At 33.1% G+C, this 21,615-nt stretch overlaps 1 protein-coding gene across 1 annotated transcript in view; it reads left to right on the forward strand.

The window, feature by feature from the left end:
• LOC115209163 (diacylglycerol lipase-beta) overlaps nt 1–21,615 on the forward strand; it is a 58,535-nt gene that overhangs the window by 13,095 nt on the left and 23,825 nt on the right. The window contains exons 3-7 of the mRNA XM_029777390.2: nt 8,084–8,267; nt 8,844–8,934; nt 12,760–13,145; nt 14,360–14,498; nt 17,163–17,246. Of these exons, the coding sequence (XP_029633250.1) occupies nt 8,084–8,267; nt 8,844–8,934; nt 12,760–13,145; nt 14,360–14,498; nt 17,163–17,246 (884 nt within the window). The remainder of the gene's footprint in view (nt 1–8,083; nt 8,268–8,843; nt 8,935–12,759; nt 13,146–14,359; nt 14,499–17,162; nt 17,247–21,615) is intronic.

Here is a 21,615-nt window from a genome sequence, read left to right on the forward strand (position 1 = left end):
TACTTTTAGAGTCTCCAGAACAGTTGAAAGAATTTATTTCACATGTATTCTTACTACTGACTATGCCTGTGCTTCTGCCACATAAGAAACCTATTGTCAGCTGGAATTTCTACCCACTCCTTTTCTGCTTGTTAAATATATGGCCATTTCCCTTATGGTAGCAGAGTCCTGTCTTCTTTTCTACTTAAGTCTTTGATAAGTTTTCTTTTGAAGCTTCTTGATTTTAAGTGTTTAAATCAGGAATTTCTTTCCTGAATAGTCTTAAGATACTACCATAAGAACCAGGTCATCATCATACAGGAGCATCCACAGGTAGCTAATCTTAAACTCCTCAGTTATAGTCAGTAAGATTATGATAATCAGGAGAGCCTGTGAGCTGAACCCTAATGGACCCTACCTGTATGGTAAATTCATCACTGAACTCTTTACTAACTTTCATCTTGCTGGTGGTGCCTCTGTAAATGGCTTCTGTGACCCTCTTAAATCATTAATTTATTCTTAGCATACTTGGCAACCACTAGATTACAGAGCATGGGAGGCCTTCTTCAGATCAACAAAAGCTAGGTACAAAGTCTTATGCCAAGTTAAGTACTTCTGCAGTTGCCTCACTAGGATGATGATAATGCTAATATCTCTTGCAGCACTCATCTAGGCCAATTCTCTTCCAAATCAATTGTGCAATAGCTCTTTTAATAACTTTCATAACTTGGTCAACAATTTAGTACCTCTACAATTACCTATCCTAAGTGTTTCTTTGCTCTTATAGTAGTTAACTATCTTATTGTGCCAGTTATTAGACATGACACCTTCCTGCACTATTGTATTGGGCATTGTACTACTGATTGAGTATGTGAGCGACTAGTACATACCAAATATTTAAAGCATCTCTTTGACTTTTCCTGACAGACCAGCTGCCTTCCTTACTTTTATTTCTTTAATTGTTATTGTTATTAATACTGCTTGTCATCTTGTTGTTATCAACTTGCGTGGTTGGTCTCTTTGTTCGGTCTACTTGGGAAAAAAATCCTTTTTCTCCTATCAATTTTTCTCATCCAATAATTTCTTGTAATACTGATTTCACATCCCTTACTTTTTGGTGTCATCAAAATCAAGTGCCATTATACTTCTTTATACACTTCCTCCTAATGATATCTCAGTTTTATCTTGTGCACTACCTTCCATCCTGGAATACTTCACACTTCTGATCTTCATGCTACAGAAAATTAGTAAACTTCTTATTTTTAGCTTCTCGCATTATTTGATAGGAAAAATCTTTCAGGTAGTAGTGGTAGGGGATTTCCTTTAGGTTTTTGTAAGCAGTGTTCTTAGTTCTTGTGTAAGTAAACCACTCAGAGATTCTGGGCTTTTGGTTTTGAGTAAAATGGGAATGGTCACTTGATTAGCTGTCTCAGATGGCTCAGGAGTAAATTACATTTAAGCAGACATTATAGATTTGATGGAACTCCAACCAGTTAACTGACCTTGATTTGGCAGTGACTGGATGATCCAATGAATACATAAATAGTAAGTTATTGCTGGGTAAAGGTTTGTTTGGGACAGGAGGAACAGATCAAATATTTTGTGCATCTGTCAGGAATACAGCTATTTGAGGATACTACTTAATTGCATAGGCATCTTACGGTGGCAAACGTGTGTGTGTTTGTGTGAATAACTGCACATGTGTACAAGTAAGGATGTCATTGCTTGTGTGGACATGCATATTTTGATCTAGGTGTGTGTACATATATTTTTTTATACTTACATATACATATGCACTTATTACAAGCTAAAGTTCTGGAATGTTTGACATATTTTAGCAGTTCCATTAATAGTTAATAATTGTAATTTATTAATTAGTTGTGTCTCTTTGGGTTTTGTGAAACCAAAATTAGTACCGAGATAGTTAGTTACATTATCAATCCCTTCCTCCAATTACAGGTATAAATCTAAAATTATAGTCTGAGCGTAGTATATGCAGATTTTTTATTTGTGAGGTACAGAATTTTTTCTTTTTCTTTTAAAACTATGTTAATTTTTGTTGGACAACTAATTTCATCTACCGTGCACATTTTTTTTTCTCTCTCAGATCATTGTCTGGTCTATTATGTATATATATTACAGAAACATTCCACAGTATTTTTTCATGTTATGGGTGATTATGCATATTACATCACTGTAACTTCTTATATTATAATGTTCACAGCTATCCTTTCTATGATTTGCATGGTATAATGGTTTGGCTATACCTCATGTAGATATGATGACAATTTTGGACAGCTGCTTACAGTATGGGTAACATCTTTTATTTTAATTCTATGGAGTCTGCATTGGTTATCATACCTAGACATTTTTAGTTGCATCTCTATTCTTTTTGAGCCTTGGATTACAAAAGTATAATTTTCAACACTCATTGTTGGTCCAAGGTAGACCACTTTGGTTAACAATTGATTACTGTCATTTTGAAGCTTTCTGATAACATAGTCATGCAAGACTTTCTGCTGATAATCAGAAAATCATTCATCTGAGAATTTGTAGTTGTAGAACTGTGCCACTTCCTTGTATTTTTAATCTTTGGGTAGGGAGTATGTTCTAAAGAGCTCTTTTCCAACTCTTGTAATGTTATTTGTCTCATGTATGCATATTAAATCCAGACATGCATTTTGATACTTGGTGGTTAGTAGTTGTTGATGAAGGAATATTATGTGACATTTGAAGGCTGTTTTATGTTAAGACACTGCCTCCTTTTTTATATATTTAATTTGAGGCAGTTAATTTTCCCACCGATGGGAAAATTTCTGGTAGTGGTTTACAGTTTTTGGGTTTTAACATCAATGGGCTGAATCTCCTCTGGTTTCTTAAAGGTTGCCCAAATGTTGGTATGAGTACTACTTTAGCAAACAAACTGTGGGCCACTGATTTATAGTATACAGAGAATTCTGAAAACAATATATATATATATAACACAGATGTAATTTTTCCTGGTTATGCTTTTCTTGTTTAAGATCCATCTTAGGATATATGTTTATCCATCCCTAGCTACCTGTAGCGTTCTCCATCAGATATTGGCAAAATAGTCTGGCCATTGAAAGAGATGTTACTAGACTGGTTTGTAGTTTTCCATACAATCAGGTAGAAACATTTATCCAGCCAAACTCCATCCCTACATCCTTTGAAAATGTAATTAGATCAAGGCTTTTCTTCATGCCATTCATATTCTAGGTATTTACTTTCAAGTTGTTCACTAAAAAGCTATGTCTTAAGTTGGTGTCTCTGTCCTCCTGTGAGCCAGTTATGTTCCATTCAGATTTCTGCCACAGGTGCAGCTGTGTGGTAAGAAGTTTGCTTCCCAAGTATGTGGTTCTGGGTTCAGTTCCACTGCATGACGCTTCAGGCAAGTGTCTTCTACCATAGCCTTTGGCTGAAAGAAACCTGTCATATATATGTGTTTGTGTGTGTTTATATCTGTATGTGTTTGTCCTCCACCACTGCTTGATAACCAGTGTTGGTTTGTTTACATTTCTGTAACTTAGTGGTTTGGCAAAAGAGCCTGATAGAATAAACACTTGAGTCCAGTAACTGAAACGAGTGAAAGATAAAAAAAAAAGACATAAGGTCACTGAAAATATAAACAGTATCAGAGAAAGGCTGTCTCTTTGAAATATGTCCCTGAGATACTGTATCCTATTTATGACAACTCCATCACTTTTTATGTTTAATTTCAAGATAGTGGCTTAAGTTCTCTGTGGTCTTGATTTTCATTTCTGAAACTTTAGTAATCAGAAATTTCAATGCTACTTCAGTGTGTGTGGTCTACCACGGTATCTGTATTCTATGCAGTAAAGTAACCTGATCTGGGTTAGGACTAGGAACACTTTGAAGATACAGATTGAAAATTCAGAAGGCATAGGTATGTTAGTACCGCCTCATGTCTACACAAGAAATGCTGTTCTTCATGAACTTCTGCAGAAAATCATACCTGTATAGTATTTTGGGAGTGATAAATATAATTTTCTTATTTTCTTGTTATTTTGGCATTTTTATTTTCTTTCTCACCCTCTAATTAATTTTTCATCAACTTAGGGTAACTTTTTCAACCATAACACAGTCATTGTTGACAGCTCAAGTACTCTAGTATATCAATAATATGCTATGGCAGTATATGTGTGCTTTGAAAAATGAGACTGGTTGAATGACACAATGTGATAGAGAAAGTTTTTCACATTGGTAATAATGGCTTGACGCATGAGCCAAACTTCTGACTGAGGTAAGCTGTTGATGTTAAAAGCAAGATTGAGAAAGAAATCAGTGATTGTATTGGAAAAATTAATACGTCATTCGGTACCATTTTGCTGTTGTTGAAAGACTTAAGAAACACCTATAAACGGTAGTTTTTTTTTAGAACTATTATATTTCATAGTTGTGAATGTTAGTCCATTATTAAAACGTTCAAAATAATGTTTTGATTCGATACTTTTATAGTTTCACTACTTGCACTTGGTGCACCATAGCTATATTTCTAAATTTTTTATTGGCTGCTACTTATGCTGGTCACAGAAGAATGAAAGTCAAAGTAATTGGGTGAGATTTGATCTCAGATGTAACCAACTATACAAGTTATTTTGTTTGACACTCTACTGTTTCTCCTATCCTCTTGTCATTGAATATTTCTGGAAAATGGAAAGAATTTCATTTCTAAATGATATTGCACAGAATTATTTCTCAGCAAAAGCTGAGTATCAACATGATCAAGTGATGGTGATACTAACTTTGACCTTTTTAAGAAAGTATGATAACAATCATGTTTGTATATATTATATAACATTAAGCAATTGGCCTAATGCGCAATATCATAACAAACCTATTGGATCAGAATGTCAGAGGAAGTTTATCTTCTCATTAATATGGATGTCAAGGAATTGTAAAATCTAAATATTATATGTTTTGCCATGCAGTTAGAATTTAGATAAATAATAACAATGATTTAAGCAGTAGAACTGTTAACTTCATCCACAACTTATTTGTTGCACTTCACTACATGTAGAAGTTGTTCACTAAATCACTCAAATGTAGAACTTGAATATCATAACATAAAGCTCCAACTTTTGTCTTGTTTGAATAAATTTTACTGAAATGGCAATGTGATTTTTATAAGTTGAACAAATTACTGAATTGCTACTGGTATTTCAAGTCTAAAAGCTCACACGTGCCAATAAGGGTGACTATTTTAAGCTGTAAGTTAGTATTCTAGTGGAACAAGTGTTGGACAAAATAGCTGTATCAAGTTCTAGGATGATGCAATATTAGAAAAGAAACTACTAACAGAGATTCAAACAGATGTTTAACTAATTGCTATTCAAATATTTGTGTTTATTTTTAGACTAACTATTACTGCTTGTTAGTGATTATTTTCAGACCAATTGGTATGGTTAGATGAAGTTAATGCATTTAGTATTTAATTTAAAAACCTTAATGACAAATAGTTTGAGAAAACCTATGAATGAATTAGGTTGTCCTAGAAATAATGGCCGATTTCAGAAGCATAATTATATTTTGGAAAAATTAACGATAGAAATGTTTTGATTAGTCAAGTATGAGCCATGAGCATCTATGTATCTCTTCCATTGATCAACGAGATTATTTATGCCTTGTCAATAAAAACTTATTGGCTTTGATGCTAAGAAATCCTTGAAATCTGATTCCACCTCTGGTTTGAACCTGAAAGTTTTATCACTTAAAAACGTGTTTTATCACTTAAAATCGTGCTTTAAAAAATGGTAGTCAGTGGGTGGGATGTCGTAAAGTCTCGTATCCCAAGTCTGTGAGTTTCTGCAGCATCATTCTTGCAACATGTAGCCTTGCATTATCGTGGAGCAGAATCAGACCACGGTGATTCACCAATGCAGGTCTCAATTTTTGGAAGTGAGCATACATTTCAGCGTGTTGATTGCAGTAAACCTCTGCTGTAATGCTCTGATTGGCTTCTAGAAAGCTGTAATGGACAAAACCAATTGCTAACCATCAGACAGTCACCATAATCTCTTGCTGGTGCAACTTTGACTTTGGGAAATGTTTGGGAGACTCATCACGATCAAGCCATTGACCTGATCATTTATGGTTGTCATAAAGAATCCACTTTTTGTCACAAGTAACTTTTTGGTCAAGAAAAGGATCATTGGTGTTTGGCAGAAAGAGCATTGAGCACACATCAGAATGCCTAACTTTTTGATTTTCATTGAGCTCATGTAGTACCCATATATCAATCATTTTCACCTTACCAATCTTCTGCAGATTGCGTGAAACCATTGCAATATCAACACCAAGCGCCTGAGACATTTCTCTGACACTTTGATGTGGGTTTTGTTCAACAATTGCTTTCAATTGTTCATTGTCAAGACTTCATGACTGTCCTCTACTTTCTTCATCTTCAAGGCTCTCATCACCACTACAGAATTTCTGAAACTACCTTTGTACTGTGCGATTACTTGTGGACCCCTCTTCCCATGCTCTGCTGATATTGGCAGCAGTTTGGGAGGCATTGTGCCCAAGCTTGAACTCTTGCAAAAAAAGTAAACAAAGGTCCTTTTTTGTCATGTTCATAATGAAGGGCACCTATGCTTCAAGAATGTTTTCTGTCCGAAATAAGTAGAAAATTATTAAAGAGCATACATCATTTATTAAGTATGTTGAAATTCACCTAAAATATAATTAAAATACTATGATAAAATTGCGTTTCAAAACACAACACTTAGAGTGGTTATTATTTTTGGAACAACCTAATAGTTCCAGAGAAGTACAGTTTTGATGAGGAAGGATTAGATTAAGTGTTGAGTATGAAATCTTTATGGGTTGAAGCAGATGGCAATGTCAGGATGAAACTAGATTGCCATATCATGGATTTGGATAGAGAAAACATAGAGCAAAGTCTACAGTAGCTAGAAGATAAGGGTAATAGGACTTGATGGTTGGTCAGTCTTTGTGGATTGGGACAGAATCCACTTATCAGGTATGATTACATTTATGTGTAGTCCAGTGTTTAGGAAAGGTATGGCATATAAGACCAAGATATAGGGATAGTACTTAATTTTTAGAGAAATTTTAAAAAACCCTGTTGGGGTTTATTAAATGCTTCAGGTATGATAAAATACAGTATCTACAAATTTGTGTTCTTATATCCGTGTAAGAAATCTAATGAAATCCTTTTAGTGTCAGACAAAATGCTTATATTTGTTCCAGCTCTTTATAATCTGAGTTCAGATCTTGGTAGGGTCAACTTAGCCTGTCAGCTTTTTAGAGTCAGAAAAATAAAGTATTGGTCAAGATATATTCAAGTAACATTCCTATACCCAAATTTGTGGCATAGTAGTTGTATTAGAAATGATTATTTTAATATTTTCTGTTATTGAAGACTGTAGATTAGCAGAATCATTAGTGTTGGTCATAATACCTTGCAGTATTTGTTTTGGCTCTTCATGTTTTGAGATCAACTTTGCCTTTTATCTTTCTGGTGTTGCTTAAAAAACTACATCAGTAAAGTTTTGGGGTTGTTATATCAACTGTTCCCTTCCTCCAAAATTTCTGACCTTGCTTGAAGTTATCAATTAGCAAAATAATAATTATTTTGTAAACAGGATGTACAGGTATATTCATTAATTTTTATTATAGTACATTTTCTAGCTAATTGTAGAAATATATATAAGTAGAAGTGAATGTTGTTGTGGTTAACCTCAGCTTTGTTATGATCAAGCAAACCTAAGATCAAAAAAAATTCTGGCTGGGACACTTCTTATAGAGTATAATTTAAAGGAGATTTTGTGGCTATTTCCAGCAGGTCTAGTGATCACTTAAAAATTCCCTCAATAGTTCAACATTCATCAACTACAAAATGCTTCTATATTTTATGACTAAAAGTTAAGGTGGAACTGTTGAAGGAAATCAAATGGTATTGGACTGTATCTTTCTCACCGACTCTTTTGTGAATATGTAGTTACTAATTGTTTGAAATGATATACACTATGTGAATTTTAGTTCTTTATTTCTATTTATATGAGAATGCTTTTCAAAAATGTGTTTCTTGTTTTCACAGGTACATTTTGGGCATTTGGGAAATCAACTGGTTGCGATTACATGTTGGTTTTGACTGTAAAGGGTGCAGTGATCTGTGGCTGGTGTATATGCATTGTCATTAGTTTTGGCATTGTTCTTTTGTTTGATCCTATTGGATATGGCCATACTCGAAGATACCCTTCAGCAAAAGTCTGGGAAGGAAGGTAAGCTTATAATTTATATAATTTTTATAACACTTGTTTATGAAACCTTGTGTTCATTATTTTTAAAAAAAATCATTTATATGGTCATGTTTTTAATATTTCTAGTTGAGAGATTCTTCATATTTTTATTCTTAATTCCATATCTATCAATATAATGGAGAAGTTGAAATGACTTATAGAGATAAAGTTTTGAGCTACGAGTTCATATCCTTGAATTTAAATCTATTGTCAAAGTTTTGTTATATATGTAGGGTAACTTTACACACTGTAGTTCACCTGATATTAAGTTTTGACTTAGTTTATATGACACCTTATCTGAAAATATTAACTGTAGTAAACTGGTATCCAGGAGAATTTCTTTTATCTCATCCGCTTAATGCTTATTTTCCATGAAACAATTTTAGTTTGGGATAGAGAACTTTTTTTTGATTAAGTTAATGTTATTAATCCTTTGCTTGTCAGTCAGTTGTTTTGCTTTATTTTTACAAACAAAATCAACTTGAATAAATAATTTACTTGATATTCTAAACTTAAATAAATCAGTCATTATAAACTATTTCTTTTGCTTTGTTTTAGATGCAATGTTATTTGTTGTTGTTCTCAAAACAATCCAGAGAGCAAACGAGCATTAAATGATGTTGCAAAGTTGTTTGCTACAATATTTCAGGTAAATATTATTATTATAACAACAAAAAACAAATTAACAAACCAAGTGTTTAATAATTTTTTTGTTAGGAAGATTATTGTGATGGGATTGGAGTATAACTGTGAACTCAGCATCATTTTTAGGTCATGTTTCCATTTCTTATTGCAATTTCTTTTTACTTAATTTATTTTCAAGCTGTTTAATTGTTTTTACTATTTATCTTTTTTTAAAGTTAATAGAGTAATAAAATGGAAGAAATGGTAATGTCAGACTAACTACTTTGTTTAGTTACATCTCTTTACAGTGTGGATTCAAATCTCCAAGTGGTTGATCCTACATTTCAACCTTTATGAGTCAATAAAATAGATACCAGCCAGGCACTGGAGTTGATTAAATGAATTACACTCCTCTTCAAAATGTATGAATTTGTACCAAAGTTAGAAATCATCATCATCATTTCATCCTCTTCCCATGCTGGCATGGGTTGGATGGATTGTCATGGTCTTTTTTTATTAGATTGGTGCCCTAGCATGGCTGCAGTCCAATAACTGAAACAAATGAAAGAAAAAAAGAATATGTGCCATTTGATTTAGTTTCTATGGCTGGATGCCCTTCCTATTGCCAACCACTTCACAGAGTGTATTGGGTAAGTTTTCTCTTGGCACCAGCATTAGAGGTAAAATAAAGGGACCTCAGAACACCATACATCTCTGCTCATTTGCCAACCAAACCCTGGTTACATTTCTGTGGTAGCAGCAATAGAGAGATTGTATTACTCACCTGTCATTCTTGAGGGAGCATGATTTGTCAGCTTTCCATTGTGGCACCAGTACATGAGGTGTATCTTGCACATCAGATAATGTAGAGAGTATTCAGTATACTAAGATATGTAGACAAAGAAGAGAAAACAGTTGGGAAGAGCAGTAGTGGGGTGGTAAGAAATGGTAGAGTACTGGATGACTTGGATAGAATAATTTGTCTACACCTTCTTGTCTAACACATGTACCATAAATCATATTAGTTAAGCAGTAAAATTCTTCATAGAAATAAGGGAAAGTAGCAACCCACAAATCAATAGTTGGTTTTAGAGCTTTAGGTCTCTCCATGGATTTATAAAGAGTATTATTTTACTTAAATGTTCTTTCAAATCTCTCAACATTCATTCATATTTAGTGAATGTCTTTTTTTAATATCAGGAGATTTTGATTATTGTATAAAGAAAAAAATAAAAGGGAAAAGCATATGGTGGATTGATAGAAGGTGAAAATAGCAGATGGAGTAATTAGTTGAAGTAAAAAATTAGGTATATAAATTATATACAAGAACTAAATATCACCATATGGCCATATTCTGGATGGCATAAGTTATATCTATTATTCAAGTTAATTGATATGTAACAAAGCATTTAAATCACTGTAGAAATGTTAAAATCTTCTATGATAGAGATAATACATTAAATGTTGATTGCATTTCAAAAGCATGCTCATGTCAGAGATCATATAGATTAAAGTTATTTACTATTTCATTAATATCAAAATGATTCAGAAGTAAAATGAAATCAAAATAGAAACAGCAAATGGATGAAATGCTCAATTGTTGTTCATATGCTATTATGTACCTTAGTTCATGTATATCATACATACATACATTCATATATATATATATACATATATATATAAAGTTAATCCAAACATGAAAACACAAAGAGAAAACACAACAACGCGAGGACGTGGAACAAGTATAGTGTTATTGGACGCTCAAGAAAGGAAAGAAAGAAGGAGGATTTAATGTTTCGAGCGGAGCTCTCTGTCAGAAACATAGGAAAAGGAAAGATCCAAGGAAGGGAAGATGGAGGAAAAAAAGTCGCCAACAATATACAGGCAGTCACATATATATATATATATATATATATATAGTATGTGACCTTGTGAATACCACCGGGAATTTTTTTTCCTCTGTCCTCCCGTCTCGGGATCTTTCCTTCTCCTATGTTTCCGACGAAGAGCTCCGCTCGAAACATCAAACCCTCCTTCTTCCCTTCTTTCTTGAGCGTCCAATAATACTTCATTGTTCCACATCCTTGCGTTGTTGTCTTTTTGTTTTCTTGTTTGGATTAACTTTATATATATATATATATATATATATATATATATATGAATTATTAAGGTGGCTATTTGCAATTTAAAACCAAAAGGCAACAAATATAGTCATCATTAAAATGACGAAGGATGCTTGTAAGCACCAGCATTGCTAGAAATAAGAGTCAAAACAACTCTTAGCCACATGAGAGTACTTTTCTAATGACTGACAAGAGAGACAGGCTCCCTCCCTACGGCAAGCAAGATGGAGTCATATCACTGCTGATTTTAGATTTAATTAATCTTCATCTGTTGTCGAGGGTTAAAGAACCTAACTCACCTTTTCAGCCTTATAGAGAACACCATAGGAAACATTGACTGATTTTGAAAATGATGAGGTGAGAATTATAAATTATTAAAGTGGCTATTTGCAATTTACAACCGAAAAGCAACAAGTATAGTCATCATTATATATATGCTGCTATGAGAATATATAATTAAAATTTTGTTCGATAACCTACTATAATAGGTGATAATGCGAAGATGTTCCAGTTGTGACCATCCAGTCAGTATATTACACATATATGGTTTAATATGCTAAAATTATTTAAATAAAATTGAATATACAATTTATTTGATAAACATTTCCTTTTATTTTATTAAATTATTTAAAAATCATTTTAAAACATAATATTGCATATCTATAAAAAGTTGTTTTGAAATAAAAATAAAAATTACTATATCCAAAATGTTTGATGCTGAGAACATAAAAATCCAAGGACCATTTAAAAAAAAATTAATTATCCAAAAATTAGAGGAGTTTTAAAATATTCATACACATCACGTGCGGGTGGCACGTAAAAAGCACCCACTACACTCACGGAGTGGTTGGCGTTAGGAAGGGCATCCAGCCGTAGAAACACTGCCAGATTTGACTGGGCCTGATGAAGCCTTCTGGCTTCACAGACCCCAGTAGAACCGTCCAACCCATGCTAGCATGGAAAACGGACGCTAAATGATGATGATGATGATGATGATGATCACATAGCAAAATTAAGTATAGATTTATGTAAGTTCACCATCATTATGAAAATTAAATTAATTTTTTAGGAAATATAAAAATCATAGTTGTGTGACTTCTACAATGTTGACTTCACACCAGGTTCACTTTTATGATCTACACTAGAAAAGTTCAAATGTCACTTTCAAAGTTACATTTTGTTTTGTTTAGAATTTGGGAACTATTTCAGTGTATTTTATTTGGTAATTTTTATAAATATGACAAAAGTATTTTCTCCATACATCATAATGCTAAAAGAAAATCATGGAACTGCTTGACTATCTCCACAAATTTGCCCAGACACTGTATCTTATGAGCAGGCTCTATAAATCCTCACTTCCTACATGTTCAAGTCTTTAGAAAATATATGCCATGGAAGGTGGGACATGCTGTTCTATAGATTTTGCTGTTGACTTATACAAAGAATATTTGTGTCAAAAGAATAGCATCATTCTAGAACGAAAGTTGTATGTTTTGGAAAATAAAAGACTTAAAATTTTTTTTACATATGCTTAGAAAATGGCTTGGCAAGAAATGTACTTTGGCTCAGAAAGTGGAAGGAAATTTCTTGCAGACAGATTTGTTCTTATTTAGGTTGTGATTTCTTGTAACATTAATTTAATAACAAATTACTTCGGTGAGTCTAATAATAATGTTTTACCGTGTGTCTAAAGAAGGCATTGAAGTTCTATTTTATATGTATTTCAGGACCTTGATTTAGTGCCAACTGACATTGCTGCTGGTCTTCTTCTACTCCAAAGGAGACAGACTCAACGAAAACATTTAGTTGTCAGCAGACCAAGCCAACCATCCAAAAGTCGAAAGTCTAGAGAGGCTGTAAACAGGGAAACAGGTCGAATTCTTGTTTCTGGTGAAGGTAGTGAAAGTAGTGAATCTAGCCCAACACATGCAAGTTCTATAAATGATGGTGGCTGTCCTGAGTCTATGTCATCTTCAACTGTATTGCCTAAAGGATGGATGCATTTAGGTGCAATTAAGTATTATATGAAATTTGCCATGGCTATGTATGGCTGGCCACTTTATCTGTTTATAAACACTTGTACTGGTGGTCTGCGATTATGTCCCTTCTACAGGTAAGAAATTATTTAAGAATTTTTTGTTTCCAATAACTTCATTAGTTCTGTGAAAGTAAATCAATACTTCAAAAATTTTCTAAACATTATTGAGGAAATCTCATGACTTAAAGATACATTTCATTAAATAAAATACACAACAAAAGCAACATTTGGAATCATTATTATTTTTATTATGCTTTGTGGAATTTGATCTGGCTATTTATGTCACAAGTCCAAATTCACCATGTCGGTTTTGCCTTTCATGCCTCAGTCAAGTACTAGGGTTCACAATATTGACTAATATTCTCTCTACATTGTTGGCCTTGTACCTAAATTACAAAAATAATCATTAAGAGCAGCGAGCTGTTTTCCTGACTCTAAAACTTGTCTTTTTTTTTTAAAGAAAGGGATCTCTTATCCCATATGGTTTCAAAGGTACAAAGAAAGCCTTTGAAAGTGTGGGTAGTTTATTGACAGTTAACAGAACACCATACAAATGTTATAACTTTCAAATTTAAGAGCAGCAGTTGTAAACAAATATGAAGACATATACATGCACATACATATACATCTATTAATCAATCCACCCATCCATCCATTGTGTCAGTCAGTCTGTCAATTGGACTTTGTTTTTAGTTTTTGTTTATCTTATTCACTCACAAGGCATTGATTGGCCTGAGGTTATTGTGTGACTAAATCTGAAACCATGTGATTGTGAAGTGAACTTCTCAACAAAGCATGAAACATCTTGCTTAAAATAGTAATACAACAAAGTTCTTACACCCCCCCTACTTGCTTTTGTTTTTGAGGCAGGATTGTATTTAACGGTCAGATACTTCTGTTAATGCCAACCATTACCTGTTTTTCAGGTAAGGTCCCTATTGCTAGTGATGTCATCATTGAACTTAGCTCTCAGATCCTCTTAGGAGAAATCTAGGTGTGCTCTGTTGTGCCTACTTCTTCATGGATACTTTAAGCTTGTCTATATCACCAAACTGTTGCCCTTGAAGACTGTCCTTCATTGGATTGAACAAATAGACGCTAGAGGTCATCAGAATCTGGGCTGTCCAGTGGGTAGGGGACCACTGCACTGATTGCTTGATTTGCTGCCAAGTAATTATGTCAGTTTGATGTCTTTATTATTCTTATTGATAACACTTATTAATTCTGAAATATAAAAAAGAAAAGGATAGTTTTTATTTTTACATTTGATTTTATTTTTTGTATTGCAGATGTTGTGCCCACTGTAGTAAAGCAGCTGAAGAAGAGCATGTAACTGGAGACAATTGTTGTTTGTGTAATTTAGCTGCAGTGAAAAAGTTCATTGAATTCACTGATGCTGAAATCATTCATGTTTCTTTCCGTGATGAGGTAAATAAGGATGAACTTAATATTTCTTGAAGGATTTAACATCTCTTGAACATTTTATCTCTGAATCTTTATTAAAACAATATTCTTTTCTACTCTAGGTACAAGGCCTGAAATTTTTTTTGGAGGGGTGGGCTAGTTGATTAGATCAACCCCAGTATGCAACTGGTACTGAATTTATCGATCCCGAAAGCATGAAAGGCAAAGTTGACCTCAGCGGAATTTGAACTCAGAATGTAAAGACAGACGAAATACCACTAAGCATTTCGCCCAGTATGCTAATGCTTCTGCTAGCTCACTGCCTTTTTATTAAAACAATATTACAACTTAGAAGGTGGTGAGGTGGTGGAATTGTTAGCATGCTGAGCAAAATGCTTAGTGGCATTTTGTCTGTCTTTACATTCTGCATTCAAATTCTATCAAGTTCAACTTTACCTTTCATCCTATCAGAGTTGATAAAATAAGTACCAGTTGAGTGCTGGGGTCAATGTAACTGACTACCCCATCCCCCAAACTTGCTGGCCTTATACTAAAATTTAAAACCAATATTATTACTTAGTGCTCTGTTCTGTAGTTTGCAATGCAATTTCTTTGGCATTTTTCTAAAACTACTGCTTTTCCTGAATTCCAGTTATCTTTTTTTCAGAAAGGTAGTTGAAATGGTTTTTCAATTTGACATCCTTTATTGAAATGTTAGAGAAATTGACACATGTCTCTTCTATTTTTTAACCTGCTGATTAGTTGCTATATTAGAAAATTCAAATAAAACTGAAGACATTGGCTTACCTATTACCCATGAATTCAGGCATGTCTGAATTCTATAGTATGGAGTTTGTAAGATTTACAATAACTAGTTAGAGTTCCAAAAGTTTGAAATTTTTAACTAGTTCAGAGCCACAGAGCTTACTATTGTGAGCTATTACTTGGAATTTACAATCATTGCTTCATCCTCTAAAAAGTGCAATTTTTAGTTAGTAATTCATACTGAATGTAATGCAAACTGAACATCAGAGAATATTGAAGTGTTAGGTGGCTATAAGGAAAAATTTTCATCATTCTGCATTTAAGCATGGTACTGCACTAGACATTTTAGGTTATAGTGTGTGAAAAATATTTATCTGGATTATATTTTCATCCTTTATGATTATGAAAAAAGAAAATATGACTAGGAAAGCAGGAAATCATTTGAAGACAACATGCTCACTATGTAAATGAATGGTATGGTTCTTCTTATGATTAATGTAATACACTTTCATTTGGTTGTATCTATAAGTAAAACTAACCATGGTCATACAGTGATGTATAACAACTTCATGATTGTCTCTTTCAATGTGTGACACTGTGATATTGTGTGGGCAAATTTTGGAATGTATATACTCATATTTATTTGATGAGGGTAGAGATGCAGTTATAGGGAATTCTGATTGTTATGCACTCATGTTGCAAATTTCTTTTTTCTTGAATTGAATATGGCATTAGAGTAAGAGCTTCCATGTGCATGTTTCGAAATGTTTACTGATAATGTCATCATCTGGTGTAGTGACATACCATGGCTTGCCAGATTGCTTGACATTTCTGTTTGTCAAATAGCTGTGCACACAGGGTGACCTGAAAGTTGTTATTTATTGGAAAATTGTGGCAGTACCTCAAGACATGCGGTGATGTATAATGTATACTGGATAAACTTAAAGTTGATGTTTGTTAGGGAACTATAACAGTACTTCAAGATATAACATGATGTGCAATGTACAACTTCAAGTATGTATATGAAACAGTAGGAAGTGTTATTTTCAAGACTTAATGAATGCTTACTTATATATTAGTTATATGTTTATAAATGGCAACAATCATTTTCCATTATTCTGTACATTTAGATGATAAAAGTTGTTAATATCCTATATTTGTCAACATTGTTTTCATTTAAAACTTAATGGTTTTAAATGAACACAATGTTTGACTAATATAAGATGGACCTTACATGTGTGTGTGTGTGCATGCACCCCCCTCCCAGCAACTATCTGTTCCTATCTCCTCTCTGTTTTCCTCCTCTCCTTTTCTTCATTCCTAACAACCTCATCCGATTCCCACTCCCAAATATTTGACCTCATCTCTTCTTTTTCTTATTTCTTGACTGTATTATTTCTGCAAACATTTGTTTTTTCTTATTCTGTTCTTCTGGCCTCACCACTCATTTTAACTCACATCTGTGGTGATTTAATTTGGGAATCCCAAATGACAATGTAACCTTCATGTAATTAAGATATTCTGATGAATAGCTTATCTGAGTACCCCCCTGCTAAGTAATTATTACATCAGAGGATTAGCTAGCTAAGAAATATATGTAGCCTGGATTTTACCTATTCCACTCCTTCAATTTGGATTTTTGTTCTTATTCAGAGCAACTCTAATTGCTAACTGTAAGCTATACAGAAACTTTCAGCATATCAAATTTCCTTGTAACTTTGATATAAGAAAAAGCATGTAACCTTCAATGCCAATAAATTGTTATTTTTCCTGACTATATACTGTCCACTTTTTGTTTTCTGCCATGGAATGCTTGAAGCTTACAAGCTTCATACACTAGAATTCCTGGATCTTATCTTTATCTATTGATATATATATATATATATCTTCACACATTATATTTATTACTTTTGCTATTTTCAGATATTTCAACCTCCATTTTTTGTCTCAGTTGACCATAAAAATACTGCTGTGGTGATTGCTGTTAGAGGTACCTTGTCATTTCAGGTAAATATTAATTTATCTTTAATCTGGAATATACTGAATAACTTGACTTTCTGTAAATGTCAATAATTCATTAATGTCTTCTTTTCTCTGCATTCATCATGTGTTCACAATAAAATGCTTTTCTTAAATGTGTAAGAACACTTTTTCTTTTAAATTTATTGACAATAGTTTCATAAATTGGTTTTTGTATCTCTACTTATTATTAAGTAATATAGGGGCATGTGCTGTAACAGTGTGTCACTGCATCTACCATATGTTGATCCCCTACTCCTGGTGGACGATACCTTTGTACCAATTAGATGACAACCCTCCAATCCATGGGTCTGCATGGGTAGTTTTTGCTGGTGGCATTTTACGAGGTCGGAGTGCAAATCCTACCTCAACTTCTTTTAGTTTTCTTTTAAGACATGCATTTGAGACACTGGGTCTCTCCTTTGGCATACTGGTTCTCGCATAGCATGCTGTGTGGAAATTGGAATGCCAAAGGAATTGTTGAAAATTCAATTTAATTGAATGAATCAAAGGTGCTTGGTGGGACTGAACTTGAAACCACATGGTTGAGAAGCAAACTTCTTCACCATATTCCTGAAGAAGGAATTTTTGCATTCTGAAATATTATTTTTTATATCAGACTGGATAATTATAACAGTCATTATAGTCCATTCTGCATTGTTTTGCCATTCAAAACACATTATATTTTACCTATAAGAATGGTTTTGAATCAGTACATTAAATCTGGGACCTGTAACTACCTGTTCCTCATAAAGAGAAAAAAAAGAAGACTCATTCTCTTTGAATTTTGAGAGGACTCCCACCTCCTGGGGCTGAAAAGCAGTCTTGTTCCACTTTACTAAATTTCTATTAAAGGCCCTGAGTATTGTTGCCATGGTAAAATGTCAGTGCATTATATAAAGTGACTAGCAAATTAGTGGCAATAATCTTCTTTAGTACTAGTACCATGATAGAATGCATGCTGTAAACTTTGTAAAGGGATTGATGTTAGGAAATGCATTGAGCTGGTGAAACCAAGCTGAAAATGAAAAGTGATTGTAAAATGATAATGATGATGATAAATTTTGCATGAAAGAACAATTGTTATTCTTGCGAAATTGTACATATTGATTAATTAATTAAATTAACCAATACTATCAGATTGAGTAAAAAGTAAGCAATGCTTTGAATCGTGAAGAATTTGTACCAGATGTTTGCAGACTTTTGAATTTTTTAAAAACATTTTTTGCAGTTATCTGATAATACAGACATAGACTTGCCCTAATGCATCAATAAATTAACATTGATATTTTTTTCACTGTTGTTACAATCATCTGAAATGGAACTGCCGAAGTACAATATTTGAGCAATTTTGCTATTCAACTTCAAAAAATGGACGTAAAGCAGCTGAAACTACTTGTGATATCAACGAAACATTTAGTGAGGAAATGACCAGTGAGTGGTCAGCTTGAAAATGGTTTAAACGATTTCACAGTGGAGACCTGAGCCTTGAAGATTGTGAGCATAATGGACGCCTATCTGTCATTGATGATGATCAATTAAAGACCATCATTGAGAAAGATTCACGTAAAACCACCTGAGAATTGGCAGAACTTCAAGTTAACCAGAAAACTGCCTGCAACCGTTTGCATGCAATCGGAAAATCAAAGAAGCTTGACAAATGGGTACCACACCATTTGAATGAAAATCAGAAAATGTGCAGATATGAAATTTGCTTGTTTCTTTTCCATAACCAGACTGATCCATCTCTTGGCCATATTGTAACTTGTGATGAAAAGTGGATTCTGTACAATAATAAAGAATGTTCTTCACAGTGGTTGGATCAAAATAAAGCACCAAAAACCTTTCCTAAACCTGAGCTCTTCAAAAAGACTATGGTGATTGTTTGGTGGTGTACTGCTGGACTCATCCACTATAACTTCTTAAAACCTGGAAAAACCATTACTGCAGAAACATCTTACCATGTAATTGCCAAAATGAACAAAAAACTGCTACTCCTCTATCCCAGACTGGTCAACTGAAGAGGGCCAATCATTCTTCATGACAATGCTCAACCACATGTTTCACTAATGACACTCCAGAAGTTAAGGGAACTTGGCTATGAAGTTCTTCCCCACCCAGCTTATTCCCCAGACCTTTCTCCTACTGACTACCACTTTTTTAAACACCTTGATGGTTTCCTGCAAGAGAAGGAGTTCAAAAATCAAACCAATGTTGAAAGTGCATTCAAAGAGTTCACCAACTTCAGAACTCCAGATTTTTATGTTACTGGAATAAACAAACTTGTAACTCATTGGCAAAAATGTGTTAATTGTAATGGTACTTATATTGATGAATAAAACTTCTGCATTGTTGAAATATTTTGTGATGAATTTCATGTTTCAAAACTTTTACTTTTTACTCAGCCTGATCGATGTCTTTAATAACATCAGTTATTTCTACATGTATATGTTTCTTTATTACCCACAAGGGGCTAAACATAGAGGGGACAAACAAGGTCAGACAAACGAATTAAGTCGATTACATCGACCCCAGTGCGTAACTGGTACTTAATTTATTGACCCCGAAAGGATGAAAGGCAAAGTCGACCTCAGCGGAATTTGAACTCAGAACGTAACGGCAGACGAAATACGGCTACGCATTTCGCCTGGCATGCTAACGGTTCTGTCAGCTCGCCGCCTTCTACATGTATATATGTGTGCACATGCATGCATGTATAACTAATTTCCAATATTTTTTAAAAAGCAAAAATCATTCAATGTTTGTTTATAATCTTTTTGTTCAAAATTTTTCATTTAAATGCAGTGTTATGGTGAAGAAGAAACTAGTTATATTTAGATGATAAAATGTTTTGATAAATGATTGAGAACAGATAAATGAGTAAAATGGTAATTTAACTGTTCAATGAAAATTTAATGTTAGCATGTCTCTTGACATTTTAGACAATATTGCTCTTCAAAAATTTGTCATGTTAATTATTTGAAAACTAAATGTCACATCAACAAACATTTAAAAAGTTATTTCCTACACTTACATTAATTCACTTGACATTTTACACTATGTATTATATATTATTTTGTTGATATCTTCTAACTATTGTTGCTATATCATCAAAATATTAACACTACATTTAAATATTTATTTGAAAAATTTACCCATAGTTTTGAAAATCTGAGTCAAAGTTCAATAATTTTTGAAATTGTGAAATCCATTACAGATAATTCAATATTGAAATTCATTTTTTTTTTCATGTATGTCAGTGATCTAAATTCATGATGATGGCTTTTAAGTTCAGTTTTTCCTCATTTGCATCAGTTAGAAAGGTTTTTCAAAATGATCACTGTTCAGTTGCTCTTGTTTTTAACTATTCTTTCTGTTAACCCATTTGTTACTATATTCCTATTGAAACAGGCTGTCTTTGTTTCAATTATTTTTTATAATAACGAAGAATTTGTTAAAATAACTTTGTCATTATTATACTGATGTTTGGAACATAAATTAACATGAGATTTTGCTGGAAGGTTTTAATTTCGATCACTTTAAAACATGAAGTTTGTATCATAGAATCATAGATGGCTTCAAGTGGGTTTGTATCAAAAAGGGTTTACTCCAGTTTTCATATTTCACTTCTCCAGCTTACTTTTATGTTTCTTATGTTGCTTGTTTCATGTGCAGTTTCACTTTTGAGATATTCATTGCACTCTAGACATATTCATCACAATCAGCCTTTATATTCATCATCTTAGATCAATAATAAAACACTCTCAGTTGCCTTGAGTGTAATATTGCATCAGTTCTTTTGAATATTTTTTTAAAGAAATGAAAACACTGAAGGGAGTTATATTAAATTGGGCTATCAAATCTACTAGTATTTCAATTAATATTTTGGCAATACATTCAATTCTGTGTCTCATTTCTTCTAGCTATATCAAGAAATATTATATACAATAAATTAGTATGCTATCAAGATATAGATCTTTCTCAGTGATCATTTTGGATTTTGAAGGAAAAACATGCGATAGTGTATATGTATAAATTTTTATACATAGGGAAATTTAGAGAGCATGGTGATTTAACTGTACTGAAACTAGCAATGAGACTCTGATCTAGGTCTATATGTTCATTCTAAATTATAGCCTTATTAGTGTTCAAGAACAAGATTAAAATTACTTTCCTAAATGTCTGAGATGAGTTTTGTTAATGGGATTATAATTTTTCAGATTACTAAGCCTTGATTTTAGAGATAAATTTCTAAAAAATATTTACATCATAGCTACACTCCTTTTTGATCAATTTGTTCTCTGATCTTCATCAGGTGTTTTATTCCTTTAAGTGAGCAAAGTACCAGACTGAATTT

Source organism: Octopus sinensis, linkage group LG3 (genome assembly GCF_006345805.1).
Source record: "Octopus sinensis linkage group LG3, ASM634580v1, whole genome shotgun sequence".
Lineage (NCBI taxonomy): Eukaryota > Metazoa > Mollusca > Cephalopoda > Octopoda > Octopodidae > Octopus > Octopus sinensis.